Source organism: Phoenix dactylifera, unplaced genomic scaffold, assembly GCF_009389715.1.
Source record: "Phoenix dactylifera cultivar Barhee BC4 unplaced genomic scaffold, palm_55x_up_171113_PBpolish2nd_filt_p 000243F, whole genome shotgun sequence".
NCBI classification, from domain to species: Eukaryota; Viridiplantae; Streptophyta; class Magnoliopsida; order Arecales; family Arecaceae; genus Phoenix; species Phoenix dactylifera.
In genome coordinates, this window is record NW_024067740.1 from 754,639 (window position 1) to 769,122 (window position 14,484).

The 14,484-nt window shown below is 40.9% G+C and overlaps 1 protein-coding gene and 1 long non-coding RNA gene across 3 annotated transcripts; one reads left to right on the plus strand and one right to left on the minus strand.

Moving 5' to 3' along the window:
• Window positions 1-869: 869 nt before the first annotated feature.
• LOC103696815 (protein HIGH CHLOROPHYLL FLUORESCENCE PHENOTYPE 173, chloroplastic) lies at window positions 870-9,026 on the minus strand. Its single transcript, XM_008778534.4, has 13 exons — window positions 8,181-9,026; window positions 7,739-7,951; window positions 7,412-7,616; window positions 7,067-7,142; window positions 6,790-6,925; window positions 6,571-6,675; window positions 6,348-6,428; window positions 5,080-5,169; window positions 4,910-4,975; window positions 1,716-1,772; window positions 1,560-1,637; window positions 1,422-1,469; window positions 870-1,316 (listed from the first exon to the last, which is right to left on the minus strand). Exons 1-13 carry the CDS (start codon window positions 8,868-8,870, stop codon window positions 1,245-1,247), a joined length of 1,917 nt encoding a protein of 638 aa, XP_008776756.1. The 5' UTR covers window positions 8,871-9,026; the 3' UTR covers window positions 870-1,244.
• Window positions 9,027-9,425: 399 nt separating this feature from the next.
• On the plus strand, window positions 9,426-12,816 carry LOC113461244. Of its 2 annotated transcripts, XR_003383384.2 has the most exons (4): window positions 9,426-10,199; window positions 10,397-10,734; window positions 10,808-11,376; window positions 12,414-12,816. It is a non-coding gene; the product is annotated as an uncharacterized LOC113461244 (long non-coding RNA). The 2 variants fall into 2 exon arrangements; XR_003383383.2 differs by having other exon boundaries at window positions 9,426-10,734.
• Window positions 12,817-14,484: the final 1,668 nt, after the last annotated feature.

A 14,484-nucleotide genomic window follows, 5' to 3' on the forward strand; every position in this document is an offset into this window, starting at 1 on the left:
TTCATGGCATATTTTCTTCCATATGTAGATGGTAGAGCCAATGCTGTAAGTACAATTTATTTGTGACTGACTTGGTCATATATCTACTCTCCAATTTTAATTATAGTTTAGTCACCATATTCTCTTCAATAACCTCTTTAAGCACCTTGTTTTGCTAAACACAACCAAATAGTAGTATATGCCTTCACCAACAGTTTCTTCTTATCTTTACTGGATGTATTATCTAGCAACTTCTCTTTACTTTTCAATGCCTTCCATAGCTCTTGTCGCACCAAAAGGGCTCGCATCTAATCTGCCCGTTGCCAAAATCGCTTGTATTATTGAACTTTTCAATTTCTAATTTTGCAGTCATTATTGCGAAACCCTAATTGAAAAGCCAGATACCAATTATTGTAGTAGGCGGAGAGAATAATGAAATAAAAAACAAAAGGAAACAATAATAAGAACACACACTATTTATGAGATGCAGTCTATCAACGTACATTCACGGAAAGCGACGATACAAAAGTTTTAATATAAAAAATTAGAGGGCAAGGCTTTTTCCTTCTACCCTACTGGCTTCGCTCACCATGCTCCACTCTATTCGCTTCGCTCACTCTACTTCTGGAAAAGATCCCTTTTATCTCTCTAGTAATTCTAAACTCAAGATATACTCAATATATTATTGATAATTTTAAATTTAAATTTCCTCTTACCTCTTATCTTAGTAGCATAGGAAGATGAAAGGCCTATTTTGTTCGAGTGCAACTAACATACTTGTGACATTCCTGATACCTCTTATAGTGTTACACATCATCGTTTTTCTAACATAAACTCAGTTGCAAATATTTTATCAATTTACCAATCAAACCTAGCCACAGAAGTGCATATCACAGTCACAAACTATATTGGCTTTGTTTTCACATTGAGGTGGACTCATCCAACTTGTTTTCACATTGTTTCCCTCCGCCCCTTCAAAAAAAAATACCAACCACCTTCCTCTGAATTGATTTTGCTCTTTCTTTCGATAGTTCTGTTATTAATTTTGTGCACAGAAGAGGAAGGGTCAATCCTCTAACACAAACCACCATATCCTTCTTCCATATGCCACTAATTCTTCCCCCTACACTACCAAAATCATTGACAAGGACCATGCACATAATTACACGTAGAAATTACAGATGATTGCTTAGTAGGCAAAAATTGCCGTATCTATACAAAGGAATGGGCGTGTAGCATCAATTAAGTTTATATAATTCTTGATATCAGGTGTTCTTCTCTAGAACAGATAGAGCTGGCGCGAGATAGTTATTTGCTTTGTCAGGCAAATGTGCAACCTGCAAGAGCAGTTTGAAAACAGATTAGGAAACCAAAAATCTGAAATACAAACCAAACTGACTTATTAAAACATAAAGATTTGAACAACTTGATTCATTCATTACCAATTCAAAAAGCTCCTTCCCTTGCTCGGCGACGTACTCATAGCATACCTGACAATGATCAAATTAATTAGTTTTGGTGCTCGATAACGAAATGATAATTGTACGACATATAGGCAGACAGAGATGCATAAATCTCACATCGAAGCTCTTATTTCTTGCTGTCGAATCATGCAATGCCTTGACGCATATATCTGCTACATCGGCGCAACTGATGCCCTGCATTATGAAGTGATGTTAGAGAGCTGGTGTAATTGTGGAATTATCGATTTTTTGGTGCAGAGGTGTCGGTCTCACCTGAGAGATCCTGTTCCCTTGATCAAAGATCAGCGCACGCTGACCGCCAGGTTCTTCCTGGAAAATATTTTTGGAATTAGGCATAAAGGTTGATACTACAAAAGATCAAAGTTCAGGACAATTTTTGCATGTGGTGACCTTCCTAGACACATCCTAAAGCAAAACTCCAATGTACTGAGCTTAGGCTTTACAGAGAATCTAGCCCCAACCATCTACAACCATGTGACGCATGTCAGAGGAGGTCTGGTCAGGGATGGCTGTGACTAAATCCACACAAGGGGTTCGCGACAGCACATGTTGAGACATCTCCCATGTTAAAAGAGTTAAATGGGTTGCTCTCTTTTAAAGCCATGATATAGCGATAATCTCATCCAACCTCAAGATTCCTATTGAACAAGAAGTTTTATTGAATGACGACAAATATTTGAAGGCAACGGCACAGAGCTGGAAATGTTGCTAGCAATGTAATTCTCTAGGGAATTGAGGAACTCTAGCCTTCATGATCTGCAGGAAGGATGACTATATTGATAAGGTAATAATATCAAACCCTCAGGCTCTTCAATAAGGTTATGTAGAGCTCAATATTAATCGTTAATATTGCAACCACCTGTTTTCAAGACTAGCGACATCCTAATCAACCACATCGAACCACAGCAATCAGCCAAGCATCAATATGAAACCAGCACCGCATCTTTTTTATTCCATGCAGTTCTATCGTAAGTTATATCCACAGTCCAAAACAGCCCTTTCAGAATCTTTCTCAATAGCAACCATCCAGATTTTCTTATTTTTTCCATTTTGGCTTTTCCATAACTCCTGAACATCCATGTTTAACAGGCATCATCTACATAGGGGTGAACAAAATATGACCCAACCCACCAATCCGACCCGTATTCGACCCGCCATAAACAGGTTTAGGTTTGGCCTAAACAAATTTGGGTCGTAAACAGATCGACCCGTTTAACCTATTTATTAATTGGGTCGGATACATATTTTAGATATCTTACCCGTTTAATATATGGGCCTCATTGGGTCTGATTTTATTCCAAATAAAACAAATGGAGTAATATATAAATATCCTTAGGCTAATGATTCCAAGATCGAATGGCTGGGAGCGGAAGATCACCAGATGAAAACCCTAACTAAAAGAAGAGAAACCCTAAAGCCCCCGGGCTCTTTCCCTCCTCCATCGCTCCCTCTCTTCCCCCGGTTGCCGAGCCGCCGAAGGTCTCCCTCCAGCCGTCGCCCTTCCGTCGGAGACCGGAGCCGGCCATTGCCTCCCTCTGCCGATTGCTGGTACTCGCGTCCCCTCAGATCTGACCTTTTCGTGGGATTTGACCTCGGTCCCCTCAGATTTGGTGAACAAATGAGCGAAACAGAGGAAGAGAAGATATGGGATCTCCCTAGGTTTTGAGAGGAGGATGGGACGAAGGAGAAGCAAAAGATCCGGGGACGCCAGGCCTTCGATGATGCCAAGGAGGTCGGTGAGGAGGGACTCGACGACGACGACGGTGCCGCTGGTGTCGGGGTCGGAGGAAGGGGCCAAGGGTCGGAAGATTTCATCGAGATCCAGAGGGTCGTTGGAGAAGCGGAGGAGGGAGTGGTGGTCGCAGAGGAAGACGCTGGGGTCGACGGCCCAAGGCTTGCCGCGGTTGGGGTCGTGGAACCTTCCGAGGCGGGGCTTCCAAGAGGTGGGCGGCGGCCGCCGCCGGCGGACAGAGGGGGAGGTGGATGAAGTGGAAAAGGCGGCGTCTTTGGGGCTGGAAGGGTGAGGAAGGAGGTCTTGGAGGAGAGGGGTGAGGAAAAACAGAGAGGGAAGGGGGTCGGGTCGGGTCGGGTAAGGGTTACCTGTTTATTAAATAGGTTAAACAGGTCGGGTCAGGTTACCTGTTTAATAAACATGTTGGATTCAGGTTGTAATTTCTGACTTGTTTAATAAATAGGTCGGGTTCAGGTTTATAATTTTCTGATCCGACCTACATCTGACCTGATCTGTTTATGTCCGACCCGACCCAATTGCCACCCCTACATCTACATCATATTGGTTGACGAAACAAATTCCAGTCAATTTTTCCAATTTATCTTTCACTAGCGCTGCTCCTTATCTTTTGTTTACCACATCCTATCCAAGTAATAAGCCAGATTTGGAATCATGAGTATCTTCAAGTGTGAAGTTTCAAGAGGAAGAAAGCATTAACTGTTGGAAATGAAACTGAAAATGTAGTATTAAAGGAACTCGGAAACCTAAAGATGGAAGTAAAAGCATGCCTTTATTAGCTTGCATGGTTAAAAGACTGTGCTAGGTATTTGGTCAAGCTCCAATATAATTTAATTAATATGTTAGTGCTAGCAAAATAGAAGGTATTCCTTGAGATAGTTCCCGTGCTGATTGACTCAAAAGCACAATACTATCCCTTTTATCCATTCTGGAGCTGCCAAATAACACATCTTACAACTCATTTTATCCAGTCGCAAAGACAAGAATTATCATAGTATCTTGAAAACCCAAATAACCATTTCTAACAGCAACTTACCGTCATCCAAACCACATCCCTCTGGTAACATCTCAACCATCCACAAACATCATGAATCATACACTTATTCTCAACTATAACCTATCCTAGGATAACATGTGGAGCCTATATAACCATGGATCACATTCTAGAAGCAGTGCTCCTAGCCCTTGGATTCACCTTTTTATGAGAACCATCCATTATCTCTAATCATTGTAAAACCTAGTGAATTGAAGTGTTTAGAATCTTTATGATAAAGCAATATTTTGCAAGTTTCACGTGGGATTTAAAACATTTATGTTACTTATAATTGTTCCACTATCTCCGCACTTTTCTCTCCATGCAGGTCACAAGTTAAATGTCCAACTGCAGTGCCTCATAGCTATATAAGCACAAGAATAAGTTGGATTAAATTATATTTTGAACATGGAAGATTAACCATACCAGATTAGATTTCAATCGCGGTGTTTTTTATTTCTTTTTTTTTCATCATTATTCAAATGCTGTAGAATTATAATTCAAATGCTGTAGAATTATAATTCAAAAGTCATATGATTTTAATCAATGCTATGCAAACGCAGCCTGAATTTGCAAGTCATAAAGCAGTTATATTATATGCAATCACTAATGCTAGATCCTTTAGTGACAAGAATAGAAACACAACCATCAGTCTGATAGTACCTGCAATGGACCGGGACGAATAATGGTATATCCGAGGCCTGATCTTCTTAATGAATCCTCTCCAGCCTGAAAGAAGATAAAAAAGATTTTTTAAAAAAAACAAGATTACTTCAAGCATCAATTGGAGGACATGACATGGCTGATAAGTTACATGATTGATAAAGAAATACCTTCTTGGCTTTAAGAACCTGCTCCCTTCTGCTACGTTCAATTCCAGATCCAGTACATGAAACCAATATAAAGTCCGTTTCCTGGCCAGTCTGCAAATATCCAACATATAAAGCTGATGAGTATGATGATAAAGAGCCTCTAATTCTTTATTCTTTATATAAGTTTCATTTTCACAAAATCATTCCCCTCATAAAATCACAATAGAAGCGAATGCAAAATTGAATGAACCCAAGAAAAACAGGTCATAAAACACTGTTTTACATGCTTACATATCTTGAGATATACAAATTTTCCTAAGATGCCGATTTTGGAAGAAGTTCAAATCATGCAACATGCCATGCCCTAGAAGGTGCCCCTTTACTCTACAATTATTATTTCTAGAATCTGTCTATTTTTTTTTCAGATACTATATATGTCATCTCGATGATCCAAGAAGAAAACCAGATCTTTCATGGACTAATTTGGCCATTTTGGATAGGATTGAATGGGATTCTGGAGCAATGTTTACAAAATCCAACTATGAATCTTTTCTTCCAGATGGTATAATTTTTTCTTATATAATGTCTGCTTGCAGAATTCTCCAAGCACTAAAATGGAGCTCTATTCAAGTACTACTAGGATGTGCCCACCTCCAAGGGATTTGTCACACCTAGCTACATAATGGTTCAAGAACATTTGGGGCCCGAAAAGGCCAATCAAAGTAAACTTTCCTTTTTGGTAGGAAATTGACTGAGCATATCTTTTAATCTGGAAGTAATTAAACAATGCTATAGAAGTCAAAATTGATGTACCGGTCGAGATCTAACTCTTGGACAGATTCTTTTTCTTAACATAATGTCCTACTATTTTGGAAAACTTTTCATCTCTTTCAACTATAAGAGGAATTTGACTCAAATTCCAAACATGACTAGTACAATTAGAGGCTTTATGTATCAGTTCATAATCAATTGATGAAAGCAAAAAGGGTTAGGACCTTACTTTCAAAATTTTATTATTTTATTATTGTTGTTATCATTTTCAGTGAGAGGTTTGAGTGGAGCGGATTGACGGGATTGCTTCATTCTCTCTCCAATTGGATCACCCGTATATAGTTTTTATAACTACAGCCACAAGGCCGGTTGTAGAATTTAATGCTAAATTTCAGCATTTTCAAACTTGGAGGTTACAGATAAGTGGCAAGTTAGACAATGGGATTGACAGACAAATAACTGTTCCACTTTATCAAAGGATTGTACAAAACAAGTAATCAACTGCCAGAACAACTTACAGGCAATGCTTTTATGTATTCAATTATCAATTTGAAGCTTCTAGGGTCCTGCTTATTTCCTCCAGGTCCTTCAACAGGCCTCTGCAGCAAGCATAAGAATGTAGGAGTTACAAGATATATTAGATGCCTGATGCATCACCTGATTTTGGAGAGAAATTAATAACATTTGACACCCAAACATAATTCACAACTCTAGTTTCATCTCACTAGGAGGAGGATGAACCTGTCGTCTTGGTTCAAAACGAATGGTCAATGTATGTACAAGAAAAGGGTCTAATGGAGGATCATCTGGTTTCACTGGACGGAAAGATGAAAATGGTACTCTTACCTGCAAAAAACAGTTACAACAAGGCAGCGAGTCTTCACAAGCAGATAAGCACTATTACCAAGTTTGATGGAAATAAAAAAGATCCAATGGCTGTGGAGGTAAGGTATTCCTGACCCTGCAAAAGCCGACTTTTGTGGTCATTCGAGCAAAATACATTTTGCTTTGAGAAGTATCAGCTAGTGGGCCAGCCTCAAGTATTAAAACATATGACCTTCCATTTCCACCAACTGAGAGAAGCAAACCATCATACCTAGCCGCGATCATGTCACATATTTATGTAAATTGAATAGCTTGCATTTATGAGTATGCAAAAGACAAAGCATAAGACATTGAACCTGCAACTAGCAGTGTAATGCATTTTGAACCCATTCATAGAGCAAGCAACTGGTACCTGTCGAGCGTGGAACCCAATGAAAGAGAGAGCTTTTTGGAAAGTTCCACATATCCACCTCTAGTAAAGACATATCCTGCCGGAGATAAGAGAGTACTTCAGATTACTCTACAGTCTCCTACACATGAAGCATAATTCAAACCCCATGTGGCAGAAACATCAGTTTGTTTCTGCTCAGGGTACCTTACTCATCTGATAATATGCATATAGCCGCCAAAGCGAGAATTTCTTTACAGTGTTTGCAACTCTGACAACTAAGGAATGAGGCGGACGGGCAGTTTATTTATCTATTTATTTATTTATTTATTCGAAAGTAACTCGAAGAGTTAGCAGCACGAGCATTACCTGAGAAGATAGCATCACCAGATTCTGTATACTCAAACTTTGCATCCATCCCCCCATCATACTTGGCAGCAACAACATCCTGAAAGTAAGTTCCCTGGCGAACTTCCCAGCCTTCCAATGATTCAGAAGATTTAAATTTCGCAAGCACGAGCTTGCTCTTGCTACTCTTGCCAGCCCTCAGCTGTGCTAGCTGATTGTTGTAATCCTGAAAATAAAAACAGAGCTCAGATCAGCCACCTACAGCCTGTTTGCCTGTTTGTCATAAGATCAAAAGCAACCCCCAGATCCTGGGCATGCCAGTGCATTCTTCAGAGGTCAATAGATGACCTGAAATGCCTTGGTGACGTTGCGCACCCCTTGGTAATCGACTCTGTTGAGGTCCCCCGTGATAGCAGAGCGTGCAGTGGCGCAGTAGATGATCTTGTTGCAGCCCTCGACGGCAGCTTTGAGAGTCGAAGGTTCGCCCACATCACCAACCACTATGGCCACCGATCTCGGCAGCGCATCTAGCACTTCTGGATCAGCTCTTCTCACTAGCGCCTGATTGGTGGATCAACAATGTTTCATTCAGGACCAGTAAGTTTCTTAATTATTTTCTGTTAATTGCAATAAATGTTATCAGAAAAAGCAAAAAGCCTTTTTCCCCCGTCTTCTTCATCATCTTCTTCTTCTTCTTCTTCTAACCACTAGATACCAATACACAGGAGAAGAAGGGACTAATGTTAGGATTCAGGGGCGTAGCTTGGGGGACAGAGACGGAATCGCTTACCTTGACCTTGTATCCCCTCAGCATGAGCTTGCGGACGACGATTCGTCCGATCCGGCTGGTAGCCCCGACGACGAGCACGGTGGTGTCCTGCGCGCCGGGGATGGTGAACTCGCACATGGGCCCACGGATGAGGACCGCGTCGAGGAGGCGGTCGTCGGCGGTGGGGGTCCGCGAGATCTGGCCCAGCCCCGAGAATTTGCGCCACACCTCGTCGAAGAGCTGTCGGGATCTCCGCCCCAGCCCCACCGGGTTCACGTCCTCCAGCGTGAGCGAGACCGAGGGGCCCTGCTGCTGCTTGCTGCTGCTGCTTGTCGGGGCCTCCCCTTCCTTCGCGCCGTCGCCGTTTCTCTTCTCTTCTGCTGCGACCCTTCTCTGATCCCTCGCAGTCGGATCGCTGCTGCTGCTGCTGCTGCCGTTTCGATGGGCCTTCTTCTGCTCGTCTCCGTCGCCGTCGCCGTTGATGTTGCCACCACCCAGCTGGCTCCTCCGATTTGCCAGCGCCAACGGTAAGCGTCTTGATGCGATAGGAGTGGCGCCACGAGGGATGTGGTGGTCGTGGACCTTGGGACTTGAGAGACGGAGCCCGAGGAAATTGGAGGAGGAGGAGGAGAACTGGGGATTCCGTTTCTGGTAGGTCAGTCCATGTGGACATGCTGCTGCAGCAATCCCGCCGCCGTGCCGTAGAGCCATGCGAGAGAAAATGGGTCGTAGCACCGAATAAAGGGAATCCGTTCTTGTTCTGCCGCAAGCTTCTCCTCCTCCTCCGTCTTCATGCCTCTATGGGTTGCAGCCATAGAAATGCGAGGGAGGGGGGCGACCGAGTGCGCGCGTGGCTGGAGATTGCCCGCGCTTTGCCACGACCACCAGATGTTGGTTCGGAGGACGTGGCTACCGACGGTCCACGTGCTACTTGTATACATCCCAAAACATAATCAAAACTAACTAAAAAAATAAAACTATCCATTTCAGCATCATGTCTTTTTTTCAGTATAATTAGTTATAATTAAAAATAAATAAACTTAATTGTGCATCTAATCAACATGACATTGAGACGTTTGTGTTTTCAAGAGATGTTTGCCAACCAAACGAGCTCGTATATAGTATCATTCATAAATATGATTTTTGGTATTTTATATAGAAGTTACTTAAAGGACTGTAAAATTTTTTACTTGAGTCATTTCATAATGAAGAGAGTTAAAAAAATTTAATATAAAGTAAAGTTTTCTTCATTTCTAACAAAAAATACTACGATATCCTTCTTCTCCTCCGTGACTCCATCCACCTCTCCAGTCACGATGAACTTTGCCATTCGTACCCACGGTTCGCGGATGGCCACCTGGATCGTTGAAAGTGGAAGGAGTCAAAAGAATCAATCTCAGGCAGCCTTCTTCACCGCCACGGTGATGGTGGTGGTGTTGGTGTTGTTGTTGGTAGTTATCATCATAGCCGCGCGGCCGGCGTGTGTTGTTGCTCCGCCCACCACCTCATCCCATGCCTGTCGCCGTCCTGCCGTCCGCCGGGAACGGGGATGGCATTTGTGGCAAGGTGGTCGGGCGCTCGCCACTGTCGCTGCTGCTGGCAGTTCCGGGGGCCGAATTCGACCGGCGCTACGCGGACGCCACAGGGTCCACGCCCACATGCCCGTCATGCTGGGCGAGGTGCTCGACGTCTTCCGCCGCTTCCACCTCTGCTCCGTCGTCGACTGCACCCTTGGCGCTGCATGCCGCTTCTTTTCATCATCGTAGCCGGCTATCTCATCATCGTAGCCGTGCTGTTCAATATATTTCCCAACGGACTATAGAGGCGCATAGAGAACTGGAGCTCCATGTCGGTTTGGATGTGCATCCTGTCGCCCATGACTAGGCTTGAGCTCGGATCGAAGACAAATGATGATTCTCCCGGCGGCAGCTTGAAAGCATACACCCACGTCCGGAATTTCAACTACAAGAAGTCCGTGCTCGGGGGCATCAATGAGAACCGGCCTGGACGGTGTAGTAGAAGGAGATGCAATCCATGCAGGTATTTTATTTTTTATTTTTATTTTTTTTGATACAACAGCGCGTCACAAAAACACAATGTATGTGGGTGCAGCCTATAAGGTCTGAAAGGATAAGGAGGTGAATGATGGAACTAAAGTGGGGTTATCTCAAATAAAACTTTCGAAATGCTAAGCGTCACTTAGTCAGTCACACTGTTTGCACTGTTTGCCTCTGCAGGCATGAGTAGCCTAATGAGAAATACGCTCATTTAAAAATAGTCAGATGCCATGAATCACCCACATCCCGCCGGCTGCAGGTATAATCCTTCCTCGTCACAAAAAAGCACGTACAGCCCGTTGGCGTGGGGGGTTGGTATTGGGGTTTTTAGGAGTCGTTCTACTTGTATCGTATTGCTAGGACCAGGAGGGCATGGTTGATTTTTCGCTTCTCTCCTGTTTGAGAGATTGCCGCCGTAAATCAAATGCCGCGCGTCCCCTGTATGGAGCAGGTGAACCATTCCGACAGGGGAGGGAGGGTGCTTGGCGTGGGCCTCTGGATATTGGATGAACCCTCTGGTGAGAGCTGCCTCTAAATTCTCTCTCTCTCCCTCTCTTCTTGATTCTGATTCGGTGCCTTTGGCGTTTGCAGCCCTTGGAGAAGCATTGACCGATGAAGCTGTGGATATGTTTTTGGGATCCAGTCAATAAGATTAAGCTCTCTCTTCTTTGCTACTTGCGCGAGTGGGTTTTGCATGGCTTGTGCCACCATTTAAATCCGTGGCCTTGGATATTGCTGTAATACTTTTCTGTGCTTATAACATGCTAATTTCATTAGATGGCTAAATAGTGTTTGCCTTCTTCTTTTTCATTGAATTGATGTACTACTGATTGTATAGTCATCTTATCTGTAATCGGATTGATTTTTCCATTAGTCTCGAATGAAGATAACCTCCCAGTTCTCATCTAAGCTTTTGTGATATAGAAAGATTTTGTAATGTTTGACCGATTGGAGCAGGATATTATGCCGGGCGACCTTGAAAGCTTAGGGCATCTTGAATTCTTGGCCTGATTAAGTGGGACGGATATTGCGTGATTGTGGAGAAGAAAGCAACTGGCCTTTACTTCGAAAACAAATTGCGGATGCTCGCGCAAATGGGTGATTGCATTCTCCAGGTCATCTAGAAGATTTCGTGAGAAGTACATCAGCCAGGTCAGGAGGTAGGTAATTTTTTATTTGGTGATTGGTAGGTTGGTAATTTGACACTGGACACATGCTAAGGTGGCATACACATATAGCAGTTACACAGAAAACACAAATGCAAACTGGATTGGATAATGGTTATCATCTGAGCAACATGACTGCAATTGAAAGAATGGATGCCCGGCGTAATCCAATAGTAACAGGCAATCTTTTTATTTTCCTTTTTCGGATTTGTATCAGATATCCAGCATGTGCTCACACTGAAGATAGTGAACTTTTAGTTAAGGATGAAAGTTATTTTTGTTGCAAATTTAGACAATGAAGAATATTTATTGCAGTATTTCATTAACAAATAGTCTATATTACATGACAAAAATATTAAAGCCACCGCTTAGTAAATATCTAGGGATAAAATATTATCCTCGCCAAAAAAAATAAAGATCCTTTTACAATGAAATATAATTTGTCACCAAATATAAAACTATCAGTGATAAAACTAATTTATCACAAAAATTATAAAACGATGTAACATACGACAAAATCCAATTAGTATTCTGCAGCAAAATTATATAAGTTGCAAATAAATTTATAATTAAAGATGAAAATATTTTCATCATTCAAAATCATATTGATAATTACCAACAAAAGCTATTTTTACCATAAATTTATACAATGAAGAAATGCATCATGATACACTATTTTGTTATTAAATCATCTGCATTATGCGATAAAAATATAAATATCATTAATAAATGAATATTTATAGATGAAATATTATTCTTGTCGAAAAAATAAAGATCCATTTACAATAAAATATAATTTTATTACCAAATATAAAACAATTAATGATGAAATTAATTCATCATAAAAATTATAAAATGATGTATACATGACAAATTCTGATTTGTTGTTAAATAATTAGTATTCTACGACAAAAATAAATTTGTTGCTAATAAATATATAATTATAGATGAGAATATCACTGTTGCTAAAAATAATATTAATAATAAGCAACCAATTTTATTTTTGTCGTTAATTTAGACTATTGTCGCAGGATTCGGACCGAGGTCGGAGCGCTACTTGGATGATTCTGGGTCAGCTGGAGTCGAGCTGAGCAGGCTGGTTGAGGCATCGGGTGCCAGTCTTCTTCGTTGGTGGCCTGTAAGAAGTTCTCTTGTTGGAAAGTTTATTTGGTGAAAAAAAGGTAGCATCGAAATAGTATTTCATCACTAAAACTGTTAAGTAAGAGATATTTTACAACATGCATTTTATTTCACTCTCTTAAGGCAATTACTAGTGACAAATTGTACTTCATAGAAAAATGTTTTAATGCTGATTGAGTGCTTTGCTGTAGTGCCTAGACCCTAAACCCCAAATCCTCAACTCTAAACCATTAACAGTAAACCATATATCCTAAACCTTAAATCCCAAATCCTAAAATCCTAAAACCATAAATCCTAAACCTTAGACCCTAAAAATCCTAAATCCTAAAAACCTAAATTCTAAACCCTCATTCCTAAATCCTAAACTGAAAACTCGAAACATCAAAACTTTAAACCTTAAAACCATAAACACTAAAATCCTAAAACCTGAAGCCTAAACCCTAAATGCTAAACCATAAAATTCTAAACCCTAAAGCTCCAAACCCTGAACTTCAAATTCTAAACACTAAACCCTGAATGCAAAATCCCAAACTACAAACCTTGCACCCTAAACACTAAATCATAAACCCTAAATCTTAAATCCTAATCTCTATGCCCTAAACCCTAAATCCCTAAAACCCAAAAGTCTAAAACCTTGGACCCTAAAAGCCCAAAACTGTAAACCCCAAATAGTAAATTCTAAATCCTAAACTAGAATCCTAAAGTCCTAAATCCTAAAATAAAATTTGTCATCTCGGTACCAAACCATATACCAATACTATCCTACTATAATGTCGGTACATAAAATGGCCCAAGAGGATGAGACATACTAAGCATCGATAGCCTATGACATATGTACCAATTCAGTATCAGTATCTTAAAGTACGCTCATTATAGTATGGTACCGAGGGTATGGCAATCTTTGCCCTAAATCCTAAAACCTAAATCCTAAATCCCGAACCCTAAACCTTAACCCTTAAACCCTAAAACCCAAACATCAAATCTCAAAACCCTAAATCCTAAATCCTAAACCTTAAACCTAAATCCGAATACCCTAAATCCTAAAGCCCTAATCTCTATGCCCAAAACCCTATACCCTAAATCCTAAATCCCTAAAATCCTAGACCCTAAAAATCCAAAATTGTAAACCCCGAATAGTAAAACATAATCCCTAAACTTAGAATCCTAAAATTCAAAACCCTAAATCAAGGTTTGCTATCTCGGAATAGAACCTCATATAGGTACTATTCTATTATAGTGTCGATACATAAAACTGTCCAAGAGGACGAGATGTACCAAGCATCGATACAGTATGAGACTACGTATCGATTCGGTACTAGTATGTTACGGTACGTCCGTTACAGTATAGTACTGACCGGTATAGCAATCTATGCCTTATACCCTAATATCTAAATTATACATCCAAAACCCTAAATCTTAAACCATAAACTTTAAACCCTAACCCTAAACTCGAGACACAAAACCCCAAACCTCAAACTCCAAAATCCTAAACCTTAAACCCTAAACCCTAAATCGTGAACCCCAAACCTCAAACGTCCATTATCGAACCATGAACCTCGAACCTTGAACCCCTAAAACCTGAACTTTGGACTTTGAACCTTGGACCTTGAACCCTAAATCCTGAACCTTAAATCCTAAAACCCTAAACCCTAACCCCTAAGCTTTTATGTTGGGAATTGTATCCTAAATGTCAATCGTCAGCATGTTGATGATTAAATGAATTGACAAATCAATAAAGTATTTTTTGGCATTATTCATCATTTTACATCTTCAAATGAACTCTTATATGATGAAGTCCTTAGGACTTATTAATGATAAAGGAGGATTTATCTTCGAGTCCTTAAACTAGTTCGTGACCAAATGATATGTTGTTACAAGGACGACAGCATTATCAAGATTAGGTCGTTGTCTGACATATACGTTGGTTGTCCTCTTAACCAAGGAGTGTGGAGAGACTGGTAT

Coding starts and splice junctions, on each gene's coding strand:
- LOC103696815 (XM_008778534.4), bottom strand. CDS start 8,870: ATGGCTCTACGGCACGGCGGCGGGATTGCTGCAGCAGCATGTCCACAT. Junction 7,143..7,411: donor TGGTGATGCTATCTTCTCAG/GTAATGCTCGTG, acceptor TATCTCCGGCAG/GATATGTCTTTACTAGAGGT. Junction 1,317..1,421: donor GGAAGGAGCTTTTTGAATTG/GTAATGAATGAA, acceptor CTGCTCTTGCAG/GTTGCACATTTGCCTGACAA.